Source organism: Cynocephalus volans, chromosome 17 (genome assembly GCF_027409185.1).
Source record: "Cynocephalus volans isolate mCynVol1 chromosome 17, mCynVol1.pri, whole genome shotgun sequence".
NCBI lineage: Eukaryota > Metazoa > Chordata > Mammalia > Dermoptera > Cynocephalidae > Cynocephalus > Cynocephalus volans.
Window position 1 is genome coordinate 43,110,846 of NC_084476.1, and position 13,059 is coordinate 43,123,904.

General features: G+C 38.2%; 1 protein-coding gene and 1 pseudogene across 1 annotated transcript in view; one reads left to right on the forward strand and one right to left on the reverse strand.

The window, feature by feature from the left end:
• Window positions 1–13,059, reverse strand: part of UBE2R2 (ubiquitin conjugating enzyme E2 R2) — a 105,424-nt gene extending 92,365 nt beyond the window's left edge. Inside the window, exon 1 of the mRNA XM_063081823.1 lies at window positions 12,319–13,059. Within this exon, the coding sequence (XP_062937893.1) occupies window positions 12,319–12,495 (177 nt within the window). The 5' untranslated portion in view covers window positions 12,496–13,059. The remainder of the gene's footprint in view (window positions 1–12,318) is intronic.
• LOC134366056 (small ribosomal subunit protein eS24-like) lies at window positions 7,594–7,927 on the forward strand (annotated as a pseudogene).

A 13,059-nucleotide genomic window follows, 5' to 3' on the forward strand; every position in this document is an offset into this window, starting at 1 on the left:
CCCATTAATACTTATACACAAATGTTCATAGCAACATAATTCATAATATAGCCAAATAATGGAAAACAACTTAAATGTCCAACTGATGAATGGATAAACAAAATGTTCACACAGTGGAACATTATTTAATAATAAAAAGGAATGATGTATTGATGCATGCCACCATATGGATGAATCTCCAAAACATTATACTAAGAGAAAGAAGCCAGTCACAAAAGACCATATATTATGATTATTTTTTTTTTATTTTTTATTTTTTTAAAGATGACCGGTAAGGGGATCTCAACCCTTGGCTTGGTGTTGTCAGCACCACGCTCACCCAGTGGGCAAACCGGCCATCCCTATATAGGATCCGAACCTGTGGCCTTGGTGTTATCAGCACCGTACTCTACCAAGTGAGCCACGGGCCGGCCTTTATGATTCTATTTATATGAAATAGGCAAATCCATAGTTACAGAAAACAGACTGGTAGTTGCCTAGGGCTTGGGGAGAAATAGGAAGTTGACTACTAATGGGTATGGGTTACTTTTTTGGGTGATGAAAATGTTTTAAAATGGATTGTGGTGGGGGCCGGCCCGTGGCTCACTCGGGAGAGTGCGGTGCTGAGAACACCAAGGCCCTGGGTTCGGATCCCATATACGGATGGCCGGTTCACTCACTGGCTGAGCGTGGTGCTGACAACACCAAGTCAAGGGTTAAGATCCCCTTACCGGTCATCTTTAAAAAAAAAAAAAAAAAAAAAAAAATGGATTGTGGTGATGGTTGTACAATCTGAATAAAAACCCACTGAATTGTACATCTTAATATAAATTGTATGGTATGTGAATTACATCAATAAAGCTGTTATTAAAGAAAAAGAGGGAAGGGAAATCTGGAGATTTAGAAAGTCTTAAGAGGCACAGCAACCAAACCCAATTGTGGACCTTATTTTGGATCCTGATTCAAACAAACTTAAAAGTACTGTATCTATGAGACAAGTGGGGAAGTCTAAACATTGACTAGATGTTAGATGATATTAAGGAATTACTGTTTATTTTAGTAAGTGTAAGATAAGAATAAAACGATGTTTTTAAAGTCCTTACTTTTAGGGAATCAAGTACTTAAGGATGAAAGAGTATGATGTATGGGTTTGCTTTGAAACAATCTAATTGAGGGAAGGGGAATTAGTTGGGAGGAATCCAAGAAGTTTTCAAGATGTCATGCACAGTGCATTGGGTCATAAAATACAAGTTGGAGGGCTGATTGGTTAGCTCAGTTCATTAGAGCACAGCTTTCTAACACCAAGGCCAAGGATTTGGTTCCTGTACCTGCCAGCTGCCACAATAAATAAATAAGTTGTAGTTCACTGGACTAAAGGTTGCAGGAGAAAAGCTGGAGAAGGCATTCCAGACAGAGGACAACCTAGGCAATGGCACCTTCAAAGACAACCTATGGAGCAAGAACAGGATAATAATGAGAGTACTTTAAAAAGATCATGGAAAATAAAATTAAAAGATAATATGAATCTTTCCATGAAATTTTTGAGGTGCTCTCATATAGCTGGAAAAGTAAGCAAGAATCAGATCATGAAAGGCCTTGTAATACCACAAAAGGAATTTTTACTTAATATTGCTGATGATGAGCTGATAGCTTTTTTTTTTTTTGACAGGGACAGGTCAGATTACCGTTTTAGAAAGGTTACTCTTGTGGCATCACAGACTGAAAGGGTATAAGACAGGGTAAAGTTAAGAGGCTATTGTCACAGTCAAAGTGACTGAAAATTGAGCGTGAACTTATATGGTGCAGTAGGAATGAAGAGGAGGGGTTCAATACCAGAGACTAGAGGTACTAAAAATAACTGGATACAAAGAAAGCAGAAATCATCTGAACTGATTCCCAGCTTCTAGGTGTGCATGAATGGGTAGTCAGTGTCCAATGTCCAGGAAAGTGACTATAGAGGCTTATGGGAAAAGGTAGAGTTCAGTTTAATATATTAAATCTTTAGTGTCAATACAACACACTAATGGAAACGTCTAATAGGTAAGCAAAAACTCGAGAGGTCTAATTGCAGATGTAGACTTAAAAGTCTTCAGAATATATTTGGTAGCTAGGACAATAACAACAGATGAGCTCACCCCAAAAAAGTTTGTTTGTAACAATACACACACAGAGAAATTTTAACTTATTTAAAAAGTTCCCTCCCTATTTTTTGTTAAGAATTAACTTGCTCAAGGTATTTAAGTAAAGAAAATGGGTGAGATGTAGTTAATGTCTATAATTAAGAGACTCTATAGGTGGAAAAGAATAAAATACACATATTTGGCTAAACACAAAAGATTTTTCTTTAACAAAATGCATACATGTACAATATTACCAAAGCACAGGAAGAGCTATAAAAATGTACTTTTCTAACCATTCTAATTCATTTAATTTATCAAGGATCACTAGAATATTCATAATACTCGCAGTCACTATTTTAAAAGCCTCCACTTCGTAAGAAATTCTGCACTTCACTTCTAAAATGCACTTCTAGTCTGCTTTTAAAAGATCCTAACTTCCTCCAATATCCTAAACATTAGGGCTAAAACAGAATTGGGTTTATTTTGTTATTAGATTTTCCAAATGAAGTTAAGCAATCTTTAATTCATAGAACTACAGAAGTTAAGGTTGCTACTGCTGCTGGCAGGTTCTGCTAATGTACGTCATCTCTGCTCCAGAATTCTTAACCTTCCCCACTAAGTTAGTTTAATCAGAGGAGGAGCCATACACAAGGATTCTAATTTGCTATATTAACTATAAACCAAGATTTTAATCATAATTAATTTCTAGCTAAATCTTCAGTCACCAAGAACATTAGATCTAATTGAAGCAACCTGCCAATTTGATAAAATATCACTAATGGAAAACTCCAAAATAAAATCCAATTTCTTCCCAAAAGGAAAAGCACAACTGGAAGAACAGAACAATCTAAATATTTAGTCACTAGTCAACCACTACGTTCCAGATTGGGGGCTGAATCACCTGAGGTCTGTGGAAAAAATTTAGGTATCAGTAATTCCTTGAAATTGCATGCAGAATTTGGGGGATGGGGGAAAGACTTATTCTCAAATGATGTAACCCAAGAGAAGATTAAGTATCACCATTTTAGGTCCTATGCGAAATGCTAAGGTAATTCAAAGATAAATGAGACTCAGTGACATTTCTTAAAGAACTCATAATCGAAGAGTTTATACAGACTCACACACTACTAGGTTTGGTTACAATAGGAAAAAAACTATAAAGCTGGAAACACAGTAGTTTCCATTTATCTGCAGGGGATATGTTTCAAGAACTTCAGTAGATGCCTGAGACTACATAGTACCAAACCCTATATATACTGTTCTTTCCTTTACATGCAAGTACATACCTATGATAAAGTTTAATTTATGAATTAGGCACAGTAAGAAAGTAGCAAAATAATAATAAAATAGAACAATTTTATTTTATTTTTATTTTTATTTTTTTAAAAAGATGACCGGTAAGGGGATCTTAACCCTTGACTTGGTGTTGTGAGCACCACGCTCAGCCAGTGAGCGAACCGGCCATCCGTATATGGGATCCGAACCCGGGGCCTTGGTGTTCTCAGCACCACACTCTCCCGAGTGAGCCACGGGCCGGCCCAAAATAGAACAATTTTAACAATATACTATAACAAATTATGTGAATATGGTCTCACCCCCTTCTCCCTCCCTCTCAAAATATCTTAATGTTTTTGGACTGTGGTTGACCTCGGAAAGTAAAACTGCAGGTGGCGGAGGGGTTGGGAAGGGGCTACTGTAACTGATTTCCTTAATAATACTTACATGTCCTCATAAGATTTCATTTCCAGTTTACCACCTACTAGCACTGTTTTTATTCAAGGAACCTCCCTGTACCTAACTTATTCCACAATTTACCAATAAAAGAGCAACTTCAGAAACAAAGGTAAAGACTTATCAGTTCAAACTCAAGTGCTCTTCCCATTTTAAAGCCCTTTTAACACATGATTACTTAAATCTTAATCTAAATTCTACAGAATTTCCATATCTAAATAAAATTTTACTTTCTTTATCTGACAGATTTTGTCATCCTTGTAAATGTTGAAACATGATTAACAAATTCCAAAGAACTCAGCATAGGAACCCTGAGGGCATAGTTATCCTGCCCTTTTTTTTTTTTCTTTAAACATCAGCATTGAGTTTTTTCCTCAGTGGTTATTCCTTAACAGTTTAAATATATCATTATTTCTATCTCTGTTTAGCCAGTGGGGGAAAGAGCAATTAAGTGATAAGACCAAGATGGGCCTTCCTAATTAAGTAATAAGTGTTTTCTTTTGTTTTTTAAATCCAACTACCAAAACTCTTATGAGCTTTGCCCCTTCAAACACCTCAGAAGGCTGGCTATACACTCACTCCAACAGTGCTACACAACCATTGCTCAAAACAACTGAGGATTTTTTTTTTTGAGAACTGCCTTCAGAGCATATTGCACATTCTTCTTAAAGTCCTTATTAGTGGCAAATCTTTACTTTTTAGTGTGGACTCTATTTGGTTTTTGTTTTTTATCATGTGAAAGTGATTCAGATTTGACTCTGGTGAAAAAGTGAATAATCTGAGTAACACTATTATTTAGTTAAAAATGAAATGTGAATATAAAGTATTAGACTAAGTTTACCTGTGCCTGAGCCAACCATTTGAAAATTTTCAAATCATATGAAAGAAAATATTCTTTTGAAAAAACTTGTGTTTTGTGTGTGGGTGCTTGTTTTGCCTTATTACATATATTAGGTTACAGTTATAAGTAAACTTAAAAATCTGTTTTCTAAGCTTTAAGCCATCTCTTTCTACATATTGTCCAAGTCTTTGCCAATTCTTAATAGAATCTTGTAAATGGAGCCATGGTTATTTTCAACAAGGTAGTAATCATTCAATTTAAAATCTGAATTACTATGTATTCTACTACATGAGCCACACAATCTGAATGATTTCATGGGATTTATGCCTCAAATTAAAACTCAGCTGCCCATGCAGCAAATACAGAAAAGCAGATAACTGAATTATTATGAAAACTGAAAATCTAAATACACAATAGATGAAAACTACGGCACTGATGTAAAGATGCTATTATAATAGAAGTAAAAAATACCACATACTCAACTGAAAGAACAACAAAAAAAAATGTTTCCCTATGCTCAAGTTTCCCTATGGTCCTTAAATATACTTAGAAAAGTATTAAAGCATTATTTTTAAAGTATAAACCAATACAGAATTGAAAAATTTAACTCTTATCATCCTCTCACTGTCATTTCAAAGGTGTTTTATTATCATTTCAATCCCAAAACTTAAGTAAAATGTAAAACAGTTCCTTATAAAACGGTCCATAAATTTGATTTTCTGAAAACTCCACTTTTAGGGGCCGGCCTGTGGCTTACTCGGGAGAGTGCGGTGCTGATAACACCAAGGCCATGGGTTTGGATCCCATATAGGGATGGCTGGTTTGCCCACTGGGTGAGCGTGGTGCTGACAACACCAAGCCAAGGGTTAAGATCCCCTTACCAGTCATCTTTAAAATAAATAAAATAAATAAAATAATAAAACTCCACTTTTATAACTTCGTACATCATCCTAAATGGTCAAAGATCTCAGTTAATACAATAGCACAGGCTTTTAGAGTCAAGCAGTCTGGTATTACTACTTAACATTACAACTTTCTAGTTGAAAGACCCCAGGCAAGTTAAATGACCTCTGAGTGACTCAGTTTCCCTGTATATAAAATGAGAGTAATAGTAACAACCTCACAGGATTACATGAGATATTATATGTGAAGTATGTGGCAGATATAGCAAGCACTCAACAAATGTTAGCTACTCAAACCTACATTACTGTACTAAGGTTGGTAGCATACATCTGCAATAGACATGGCATTCAAAATTTTGGCATGTTTCAAGTGCTCATTCTATTTACCTTGCCAATAAGTTTATAACAGCAGTTCAACTTATTATCTGTATTATAACTATTATGGACTACATGTTTATGTTCCCCTATAATTCATATGTTGAAGCCCTGACTCCCAATAGGATGGTAGAAGATGAGATCTGCCTGTAGAAGGTAATTAGGTCGCTAGGGTGAAGCCCCCATGTGGAATTAGTGTCCTTATGAGAAGAGGAAGAGAGAGGTAACTCTCCTTCTGCCATGTGAGGATCCAAGAAGTTATCCAACCCAAGAGGGCCTTCACAAATCCAACTATGCTGGCACCCCATCTCTGACTTCCAGCATCCAGAACTGAAAGAAATAAATTTCTGTTGTTTATAAGCCACTTAGTCTATGGTAATTTGTTACAGCAGCCTAAGACAATAACCAAACATTTTTTATATTTGTTACTAAAACAAATCAAGTAAAGGTGTTTAAAGTGGACTATGAAATCATTTAAGTAATATCAAACCCTGGCAATATGAACTAAAATTATCTCTTTAATTTAATATCTGTCATTCTAGTCACTTCTGAATCAACTCATTTAGAGGTATACAGTATAAACTCTGAATAAAAATTTCACCTTGAATAAAGTTGAAATAAATTAGTTCAGTGTTGACAAAACAAATTCAAAGAGACTCAGTCTTACTAAGATATCCATGTAGTCCAAAAGAATTTCTGGAACATAAAAGAATTTAAAATCATATTTAAACCTTTTAAATATGATCTTTCAGTAAGACAGAGTTCTGTAATTCTAAACTCTGAATTTATAACTCTTCTTTACTGTTATTTTCCCATAACTGTGTTAGCAGAGGTAAAACAATTTGAAGATGGCCTCCTTTAACTCACTTGTCTCCAATAGACAGGTTCTTTTAGAACCTTAGACTAGATCACTAATACTGAGAAAGATGAACAGAACATTTTATCATTATGGATTACGGTTTTGCTGACAAATGCTCTATCTGGCCTTAAACCTTTGCTTTTAATTACCATTTTCAATCATGTCAGTAACGCCTATACCTCACATTTCTACATTTTAAAGTCAGCACAAAGATTTTTATGAAGTTCATTCACAAAAACTCTAAGGTTATCAATGTTCCCTTCCTGTCTGTAAGGGAGTGACTTTTCCTACAGCACTTTGCCTTTGATGAATGCTCAATAAACACTACTGGGCCGAGCCGGTGGCGCACTTGGTAGAGTGCAGCGCTGGGAGCGCTGCGACGCTCCCGCCGCGGGTTCGGATCCTATATAGGACTGGCCGGTGCACTCACTCACTGGCTGAGTGCCGGTCACGAAAAAGGACAAAAAAAAAAAAAAAAAAAACCACTATTGACTAATAACAAATCTCTGAAGAAACAGGAATCCACATGCTGCAAATTAAATAGGGTCCAAATCCTTCACTCCAAGAAGAAATAATTCTTATTTTATCAAATCTAAGACACTGATGCTAACATTTAAGAAAAAAAATTATCAGAAGATTTCAATGGAAGGTTCACTCATAACTAGCTCACAAGTACCACTTGGCTGATGGCAATTAAAAGACTTCATGGATTCTAAGACACATCCCAATTTAAGAGAAGTTAAAAAGTAGAAAATATTAACTAGTGTGTTATATTTTCAGAACGACACAGTAACTATCCAGACCAGGAAGTTCATGACCAATGGACTACTTCAGAGGAAACAAATGGTCATTGATGTCCTTTATCCTGGGAAGGCAAAAGTACCCAAGACAGAAATTCCGGAAAAACTAGCCAAAATGTACAAGACCACACCAGATGTCATCTTTGTATGTGGATTCAGAACCCATTTTGGAAGTAGCAAGACAAAATGAACCCAAACATAGACTTGCAAGACATAGCCTTTATGAATAGAAAAAGACCTAAAGAAAATAGAACAGAATGAAGAAAGTCAGAGGCACTGCAAAGGCCAATGTTGATACTGGCAAAAAGCATGAAGAGTAAAGATTCTGCAGCCACTTTTATGTGAGGTGATAGTGTGGATTTTTCATGAGACGATTAATAACCTTTAAGAAACATTTTTTTAAAGTAGAAAAATACGCATGTTGAAATCGACTAAATAGGAATAAAAACATATTCTATGAAATACTAAGGTGTCATAACTGGTTTGAAAAATTTTTTAAAAATCAAAAATTAAAACTTCATTTAGTGTCTCAAATCCTTGGACATTAACTATGTTTCCATTTACAGTGCCTGAGCTCACCCAGCACTCAAGACAACTTCAGCTTTCAGAAAAGGTAACAGTTGGGCTAGCCAGTTAGCTCAGCTGGTTAGAGCATGGTGCTGACAATACCAAGGTCCAGGGTTTGAGTTCTGTACAGACCAGCCACCAAAGAGTAAAAAGGGTCACAGCTAACTGCCCTAAGAGATATTCTCAAAGTTAACCAGGAAAAGATTTAAAACTAAGAATTTTTTAACTGACTAAAAGACTCATCACACAACTGTTAGAAAAAAATGAAAAAAAAAAACCACACGTTACTTTTATAATTTTTAAAGTTATTTAGTTTTGTTTGAAATAGCCCATCCAAATCCCTTAAAATAGGGATTCTTAACCCATTAGTTAACCCTCTGAAAATGTACACAAATTAGCTTGTTATGTGTGCCCATTTTTTCTGAAAAAAATTCAAGTTTCTCAAAAGAATCCATATCCTAAAATGGCTCAGAATCACTTTGTTCAAGGAATTATTTCAACTATATATTAAGAATTACAGAGTCATAAAATAGAGTATGCTATAATTAAAATGAAACTGCTGGACACACACAGGTTAAGCATGGTGGGTTCTTTTTTTTGGGGGGGTGAAGGCAGGCAGAAAATAGATTCATTTATTCTATAACAAAAAATGCATATATAACAAAAAATGCATATTCCTTTATTTTAAAAAGAATATTATCTATTGAAGAGATTCTTTAATATAAGTCAGTTTTAAATCTAATAAAGAAATACTCCTCTTACGGAAAGCTTCAAGTATATAACAAACACTTTCTAAATTATCAGTTTGGTGTTTTCTAAAAATAGAACACACCTATATTTCATTACCTCAATTAGATTATTTAATAAAACCAAAACTACAAAAAGTCAACTGCAATACTTTAAGCTTTTTATATCATTTAAACTTTTATGTTATGCATACCATGAAAAAGGCACTATTTCTGACTCTAGACTGCCTATCATGCTTTTAGATAAATAATGCAGGAGTTCCAAGGAGATTCTATACCAAAGTACCCACACTAAGTTATTATCAGGAGTTATTTGAAAAGATAGTTCCTTTTTAAGGAAAGGGGATAAACTTGTTAAAAGGAGGTACACTTGTTAAAAGTCTTCATTAACAGCTGACTTGATCAACAATTTATTCTTCCAGTAACATATTAAAAGCCTGACTTGCTCCAAAGCAAAGTTCAGAGGTGTTCTCAGTGTTCTAAGCCATGTCCTACTTTGTCTTTTGTGAGTGATTGACCCCTAGAGGAAAAATTCAAAGAAGCAAAGAAATTCATAAAGTCGGTTAATGAGATCAAGAAAGTAGACAAAAAGATGGCAAAATCAAAAAAGATTTTATAACATGCAGAACAGACATAAGAAATTACCTTTGCCCATCAATCCATACCCCTCAAAGATACGAATCACACAGATTAGAGATTATTAAATAAGCAAACGCAGGATGAAACAAAAAAATTATAAAACACAGGTCTCCCAAGTCTCCAATGCAGATCCTGTGGTTAAAACACACTGAAGCCAACTATTTCATGGTGAAAAAGACCAGTTAGAAACCTATTAATTAATTAAGTAAAAGTTAAAGGAGTTACATTGTGAAAAATGTAAAGAACTACCAGCAGTCCCCCTGCTTTCACAAACAATTATGCCAAACAGAGAAAATAGTTTAACTTGAAAATAAATTATATTAAATGTTCAAGGGCTAACATTTGATTAGGGAGAAGTGTGGTAGGGGAAGCTCCGTGCCAACTTTTAACCACAGCTGCAATGGAACACACTAAAACCCTTGTTTTAAGACAAAAGCAGTGAAATAAAAAACAAAGATTTTAAACTTAACCCCACTGTTAACTGCTCATGACCATAAATTTGTCTCTTTCCAACAAAGGACTAATGGGATAAAAGGCCAAACAATAAGGGAAAAAGTAGAAGAAAATGCAAAATTGAACAAACTTCTCAAACAAAACTAAAATGTAAAACCAGTTTAAGAATTTTCATATATTTTTATATGTCAGAATTAGAGGTAAAAACACTCCAAGATTCCTCTCCTTTCCATTTGGGCTTAAAAGGAAAAAAACACTCAAAGATTAAGAAACTCAACACAAACAACAAACTAAGAGATCAAGCCATTCTTGTTAAACAGGAATGCAATTAAAAGTATTTAATTTAAATCAGTGTATACTACAGGAAATCCTTACATATTACCTGTTCCAAACTGAGAGGGTTCTCCACACTCCTTTCCCAGTTACTTAGGCAAAAATATTACAATTTGCGACCATTATTTTCTTTCACACAGTTTTATTTTGTTTGGCTTAACAAACTGCACTGGAGTGAGATTATTCTAACTACTACCCATTTACCTCAACTTTGAGTTGTCCCAAACAATGATACTTTTTGGAAATCAAACTTTAGTCCAATAAAGTTAGCCAGTAGATTTTGCTAGAAATGTTATCACATAAATCCATTTCGTGCAACTAATTTTTCCAGCATCTATAAATTAAAATTTACATTTGACAATAGAGAATGTGTCTCAACAAGGACACAGCAAGACCTTTTTCAACTTGTCACTAATAACTTTTACGTTTACATAATTTTAAATACCTGCACCTGAAAAGTATAGTATACGCTGACCACAAAAGATGAAACAGTTGGTATCTTACACAATATTCTAAAAATGTGCTTTTAGTAGGTATGCAGTGATTGTCATAGGTGTGAATATTAAACATTCCCACATCAATCCAAGTTTCTAAAAAGCTGACCCAATTTCAAGCCTGAAACTGAGGCTTCTAGCTTTAGAAGGGTAGAAAACAAGAGTTAAGTAATTGAGTAGTCCTAAAAATACACATCACAACTACATGACTAAGATACTCATTTAAAACTTGTGCCAAGATAACCCCTCCCTTCAAAACAAACTAAAATTGACTCACTGGCCTATTTTACTTAATTTTAGAAACTGAAAAAAAAATTAAATTAAATGGATTTCTAAGTACTCATTTCCTCTGTCTCTACCTCCACTATTTAAAACATTCAAATCTTCAGTCTGTGATTCCACCCTGCAAAACGCTAAAAAACAAAACAAAAATTCAGCATCTCCAAGGTACTTTTTTTTTGTAATCTTGGAGTTAGAAAAAAAAAAATCACTGGGTTCCCGAATGATAACCTATTTTCTAAAATCACGTGAAACAATAGACACAATGTCTATGGTCGCTAAGGAGCCATCCCAACCAGAGAAACCATCTCACTTCAGGTAATACTTTACATTTGCGAGACGACCCCTCTTGCTAAAGTTAACCACCTGAAGGCAAAAGGTTTCAATTTTGTCTCCTCAAAGTGAGAAACTACCAATCTCCCCAGATTATATGGTCCACCCTCTGTGAATGCAGGGGGGGAAAAAAAAGGCTAATAAAGTTGGTAGCAGGGTGAGGACAAAGGGCATTTTGAAAGAACTACGGACTGAGGTAAATGGGAAATGAGGACAGAAAGAGGGCTAAATTAAAGTTCCCCCAAGTGGATAATGGCAAGAAAACGCAGGCACCCCCCCCCCTTTTTTTTTTTTTACCATCCCTAGGGTCCTGTTCTTCATTACTGCCCACTGGAACGCAGAGCTGGAACTACCACTACCCTAGAAGCCCAACAAATCCTCAAAATGTTAGGGCACTAGGCAGCTTCTGGAATGACACGCTAGTAGCCCTCCCCCACCTCCACCCCCCAAAAAAGAAAAGTCCAATTCAATAAGTGCAGGTCACTCTGCCCTCTGGGGCAGTTCCAGCCCACGTACACGGGGTTCGAATGGGAGAAGAAAGGAAAGACAGACCACCTCTCTTTCCATACACCCTCAGCTGAGGAAACAAAACAAAGACAGCCCTCCTTCTCCGGTAGCCACAACCCGAGCCAGAGAGGCTTTCCCATTTCCCGGTGCAGTCTGGGCTCCCGCCCCCGCCCCCATGACAAAGAAAAGGCACTTGGTGAGCAAGGCCTTCCTGCCTCCACGGATGGGGGAGGGGGCTGCCGAGGTGAGAAGCCCCCTCCACTCAGCCGCGCTCACACTCCTGGCCGCGAAAACAGCCAAAAGCGGCGAGGAGCGGAGGCCTCGGCCGGGGAAGCTAGGTCCGGGAGGGGGTGGGAGTACCTTGAAGTAGCCGCCTTCGTAGAGGGTGTTGGGGGGTCCGAAGATGGCCACCTCCCAGTTGTAGAGGTCGGACTCATCCACCAGGGTGATCCGGAAGCCCTCCACCGGTTCCTCCTGCAGGGATTTCAGCTCCAGCATCAGGGCCTTCTGCGAGCTGGTCATCTGCTGCTGGGCCATCACGGCGGCGGCGCCGGGCTGAGGCCCCAGTCCTCACGCACCGGCTGGGCCGGACCAGGCCCCTCCCCTCCTCTCGCCCTCGGGCCGGGCCGCACCGGGCCCCTGTCTTCACACACCCGGCGGGCCGGACCAGGCCTCAGACGGCCCGTGGGCCCGCCCGGGGTTCTCCTCAGACGACGCGGGCCGGACCCTTCTCCTCACACTCGAGCCGGGTGAGGGGAGGGGTTGAGGGAGTTAAGGGAATTCGCTCCTGGTCCGGGCCTCCCCCCCCCGGAGGGGGCCTCAACTGGGGGGGGGGAGAGGAGGTGGAAGCGGAGGAAGGCGGCGGAGGGCCGGCGATGGTGAGGGGAGGGGGCCGGGCCGGCCCGGGCGCGCCGCACTCGCTCGCCCTCTCGTTCTCCTCGGGGGCTATCGGGGCCGGAGGGCGCGCGGGGCCAGAGGGGGCGGGGGGAGCGCTGCGCGCGGGGGTCTCGCGGCGGCGACGGCTGCGCGGGGGGGAGGGGCGACGGAGAAGGAGGAGGAGAAGAGCCAGAGAGCCAGAGCGCCTCGCGCCGCGGGAGCGAC